This window comes from Carcharodon carcharias, chromosome 7 (assembly GCF_017639515.1).
Source record: "Carcharodon carcharias isolate sCarCar2 chromosome 7, sCarCar2.pri, whole genome shotgun sequence".
NCBI classification, from domain to species: domain Eukaryota; kingdom Metazoa; phylum Chordata; class Chondrichthyes; order Lamniformes; family Lamnidae; genus Carcharodon; species Carcharodon carcharias.
The window spans coordinates 160,363,941-160,369,270 of NC_054473.1; the positions used below are offsets into that span (position 1 = coordinate 160,363,941).

At 44.5% G+C, this 5,330-nt stretch overlaps 1 protein-coding gene across 1 annotated transcript; it reads left to right on the forward strand.

The window, feature by feature from the left end:
- The first annotated feature begins 4,598 nt into the window (after window positions 1–4,598).
- Window positions 4,599–4,891, forward strand: LOC121280499 (cytochrome c oxidase subunit 7B, mitochondrial-like). Its single transcript, XM_041192554.1, has one exon. It carries the CDS (start codon window positions 4,599–4,601, stop codon window positions 4,836–4,838), a length of 240 nt encoding a protein of 79 aa, XP_041048488.1. The 3' UTR covers window positions 4,839–4,891.
- Window positions 4,892–5,330: the final 439 nt, after the last annotated feature.

Here is a 5,330-nt window from a genome sequence, read left to right on the forward strand (position 1 = left end):
TTAAAAAGACTAAACAAGTTTGAATCTATGAAGACGTTTCACTCTGACACAGTTTGAACAAAATAATGACTCAATTTGCTATGTTATTTCCTGATAAGGTATCATCTAGCCAATGTAAAATGGAAAGAAAAAACATCAAACCCTGGCATCTAAAATAAAAGTAGAAAATGTTGGATATACACAGCAGTTAGTCAACATCTATAAAGATAAATGGCCAGGTTATGATGTTTCAGACATGTAACCCTTCCAGCCACTGTATTGTTTGCTTATAGTTCAAAAAGGCTGAGTCCAGCAATACTTCATTACAAAAGTAAAAATACCTGGAAAAACTCAGCAGGTCTGGCAGCATCTGCGGAGAGGAACACAGTTAACGTTTCGAGTCCATATGACTCTTCAACAGAACTAAGTAAAAATAGAAGAGAGGTGAAGTATAAGCTGGTTTATTTATTTGTACAGGATGTACTCTACCTCCTGGAGCATGCATGACTTATTGCGCTTAGTGCATCAGTTACAGTTTCTTTATGCTTTAGAACAGTTAGTGCCTTAAGCACTAGTGTGCGCAGCAGCATAATTAATGCGATGCTTTCATTGTGCAATATAAATGTCATTGCATCATGGTCTTTTGCCTGTACAATGGATTCTGCACTAACAGTAAAATGGACGCTTACCTTTCAGAGTGGGTCTTTGATCCATCTATTCCTTGTACCTATGAAAGCACTAGGATGGAGAAATTTGTGCCCTTATACATAAGTTAAATTTAACAAATATTCCACACAATTAATATTTTAACAGCAGAATTTCCAGAAATAAAAAAAACATACTTTCAATTGGAATGTAAAAGAAATGTATTAGAGGTTGCACAGAGATTGCACATGACAGCAATAAAATTCTTAACAGAGTTTCATGGTACCCTGAGCAAATAAATGTTACAGCATTGTCCCGCATTAAACTGAGCAAAGGAGGAAAAGGATTGGGATTGTTAACAGACTTATTCAATCGTGGATGATACATGGTACAGCCTTATCCTTGCCTACCTAACATTTGTCCACAATTGAGTGTGCAGGTCACAATTTCAAAATTTGTAGATATAACAAAACTTGGAAGTATTGTGAATTGTAAGTGGGATAGTGGTAGATTTCAAAAGGCCATAGACAGGCTGGTGGAATGGGTGGACCTGTGGCAGGTGAAATTTAACGCAAAGAAGTGCAAAGTGATACATTTGGTAGGAAGAAAGAGGAGAGGCAATATAAAATAAAGGATACAGTTCTAAAGTGCGTGCAGGAACAGGGAGAATGGGGGATATATCTTTGCAAATCGCTGAAAGTGGCAAGGCAGGCTGAGAAAGTAGTTAAAAAGGCAGAGTGGGGTGCTGGGATTTATAAATGGTGGCATAGAATAAAAGGCAAGGAAGCTATGATGAACCTTTATGAAACACTGGTTTGGCCAATTCTGGGCATTGCACTTTAAGAAGAATGTGAAGGCTTGAGAGAGGGTGCAGAAAAGATCTATAAAAATGTTTCCAGTTATGTGGATAGATTGGAGATGCTGAGGTTGTTCCCCTTTGAGCAGAAAAGGTCAAGGGAAGATTTGTAGGAATTATTCAAAATCATGAGAGATCTAGACAAATAGAGAGAAAATGTTCCCATTGGCAGAAGGGTCAAGCGCCAGAGGATACAGATTTAAGGTGATTGGCAAAAGAACCATAGGCAAAATGAAGAAATTTTTTTTACGCAGCGAGGAGATAGCATCTGGAACGCACTGTCCAAGAGTGTGGGTAGAGGCAGATTTAATTGTGGCCATCAAAAGGGAATTGGATAAGCACCTGAAGAGAAAATCTTACAGGGCTACAGGGAAAGAACAAGTGATTGGGACTTGCTAAATTGCTCTTGCAGAGAGATGGCATGGACTCAACAGGCCAAATGGCCTCCTGCTGTGCTGTAACCATTCTATGATTCTATTGATAAGCACTTGCTCATGATTATTGATCAGTCACTCTTAAGTTTCGGCAGAATTTTCCAATTGACGTGCAGGGGGCAGGCCCCACAGGTCTGTGCATAAAATGCCACACTGTGACGCCGGGCGAGCGTCCCGACATCACCGCACGCCATCGCGATATTTCACTGGGCGGGTGTGCGATGAAGTCCAACGTGTGCCCGCCATTAATTAACAGGCCACTTAAGGCCCTTTAGTGTTCGATTGACGCCGATTTTTCGGCGCCCATGCGATCTTCGGGTCGGCGCATGGGCACAGCAAGCAGGCAGGTAGGAGACATTCATATTAACCTCATCCACAGGCGGGATAAGAGGGCTCAGTGGGTTGTGAATCTGCTCTGTGAAGCATTTATTGTTGAAAGTTTTTCAAACTTGCCTGTGTGATCTGCAGTACTTCAGAACGCATCCCAGCTGCTTTGTCTGGACTCTCAGCCTTCAGGTCAGCACTCTGCAGTGAGGAATCTTTTCTGGGCCTGCAGGTTTCAGGAAGCCTTCCCTTAGCCTGGGTATGGGAGCTGATTTGTCCACCAGAGGCAGCTCTTCTGAGGAGGAAGGGAGGGTTAGAAGGGAGAGGAGGCCAGGAGTGCACATTCAGCCTCCAGGGAAGCCACCTTTGGGAGGACAGGCGCAGGTACAAGGGGCGCAGGGCCAAGAGGTAGGCCAAGGTGGAAGGGGCCACAGAAGATGCCACTATCCTGCTGCCAGAGTATACAGGCAGCGAAGCAGTTATCTCAATATGTCTGAGGTGCAGTGCCGAAGGAGGCTCCATCTCTCAAGGGAGATAGTCAATTATATCTGTCAGATGATTGGGCCTGAGATCTCCCCTAACTGTGTGGGCGGACACCCAATGCCAGTGGCTCTGTAATTCACAGCTGCCCTCAACTCTTATGCCTCTGGCTCCTTCCAGGGGTCGGTGGGTGATCTTTGCGGTGTGTCCCAATCAGCTGTCCACACTTATGTCAAGCAGATCACAGATACTCTGTTCAGGCATGCATTGACCTTCATCCACTTCTGTTGGGACCAGGCAAGCCAGACACAGCGAGCCAGAGGCTTTTCAGTGATTGCTGGCTTCCCCTGCGTCCAGGGTGCAATAGACTGCACACATGTGGCCATCAAGGCACCAGCAGGTGAGCCTGGTGCCTTTGTCAACAGGAAGGGCTTCCACTCCATGAACATGCAGATAGTGTGTGATCACAGGATGCTGATTCTACAAGTCTGTGCAAGGTACCCAGGCAATTCCCACGATGCCTACATCTGCAGACACTCCCAGGTGCCGGGGCTCTTCAGTGCTCCTGCCCGGCTTGATGGATGGCTGCTGGGTGACAAGGGCTATCCCCGCAGAAGGTGGCTCATGGTCTCTCCGCCATCCAAGAACAGAAGCTGAGCAGTGGTACAATAGGAGCCACGCCTCCACAAGGGCTGTGGTGGAGAGAATTTTGGAGATGAGCTGTCCCTTTGGAAAGTGTCAAGCACCAGTGAGACTGGCTGTAGGGAATTACAAGGGCCAGGGCTCAAAAGGTGGTGTGGATTGGTTGAAGTGCTGAGCACCATGTCAGATGTGCTATGATTAGGTGCCCAGTGCCACAGAAAGTACAAGGATCTGACTAGGAGAGGCAAGGCAAACATTCTCTGAGCATCTTTTCTGAACTGAATTCTGCAAAGAAAAGATAAAAATGATCAACAGCAGGATTTTTCAGTTGGCGTGTGTGGGCAGGCCCAACACACCAATACGTAAAATGACGCGTGATGACATGGGTGTGCGTCTTGACATCATTGCGCAGTCCCGCGATATTTCATTCGGCGGGCGCGCACCAGAGTCGGCTGCATGCCCACCGATATATAAACAGCCTCTTAAGGCCATTGGGGGAGTAATTGATGTTATTCTTAACACTGCCCGTCCAACCTTAAGGTTGGTGGGCAGGTGAAAAGGCCAAGTGGCCTTCATGTTTTTTAGGAAACCTCATCCACGAGCAGGATGAGGTTTCCTAAAGCTTTTATCAAATAGATAAAAATTTTATCCAAAATATAAAAACATGTCCCATCTCACATGACACAGTCACATAGGGGGACGTGCTTAAATAAATTTTGGAATCATTTATTTAATCATTTCAATATCAATTCAATCTCCCTGAGGCAGCTCCATGCCTCAGGAAAATTGAAGCACTCTTTTGCGCACATGCACGAAAGAGCACTGGACACGACTCTCCCTCCTCCCCCTGCCCGCACTGGGTAGCACTGAGTGCTATGGCTCACATATTACACTGGGCAGGCCTTAATTGGCCTGTCCACATAAAATAGTGGTGTGGAGGCCGATCACGGGTGCCGAGCCTGCCCACCACCTGAAAAACCCAAAACCCAAAAGCCGTCCACTTCTACACAATTCTTTTAAAACAAAGACTTGAGCTGGAAAAGAGTTATCCTTATTCAGTGTTTGTGGGATGGAAGAAGGTTATATGCTTTCAAGCTGAGAGCTCATTATTTGCCCAGTGTCAATGTCTTATTAATTACGTTGTAAAGGTTTAATGGCAATTACATTGTTAACATTTAATGGCAATGACATTGTTAAACAGGTGATTGCTCTGAAGGGTAAACGGGCGCAAGGTGGAGATGGTGCCTTTGACCAAGAGTCTGCTTTCCCTGTCCGGTCGAAGCATTCGTCAAATTGTAACAAGACAAGCTCACCACAAAACTGGTCCTGACTTTCATGACAAGTATGGAAATGCTGTCCTTGTGGGAGGATTAGCATTCTGTGTTGCAATCTGGGGTTATGTTGTGACGCAGACTGGGCTCACATGGAATGTGTCTCCCATTGGCAAGATCACCCCTCAAAATTGGAGGGAAGACTAGAGGAATGGACCAAGTGTTTGCAAGAAATTGAGTACAGATGGGCTGGATTGCAAATTTGCTTCTACTGTACTCATTACCTCTGTATATTGGGTCTCATAGTAAATCAATAAATTATAGAAACTTTAAAAAAAATACAGAATCAAGTCAAGTTAGAAATCTCTAATGGCAATATTGGAACCTAATCAACTTTCAGAGCCCTTTCTGCCCTGAGTTCTAGGTTTGAAGCTAGAAATGTTTGAATTGATATTGGGCAGAGAGTGAGGTATTGAGGAAGTTAAACTCCCGGAAAAGCATAAGAAGAAATGAAAGGTTAAGATCCAATCTGGTATGCATTTCTTCAACTCGATTGTTAACCAAAAAAATAGATTATAAATGAGCATATCTGGGACACTGGGGTGTTGACTGTGAACTAAGTCAATAAATTCTCTCCGGCAAAGAAAGCAGTTGTGTCTTAACTTTAACTTAATCAATTTGCATGGATCCGATTAAGAC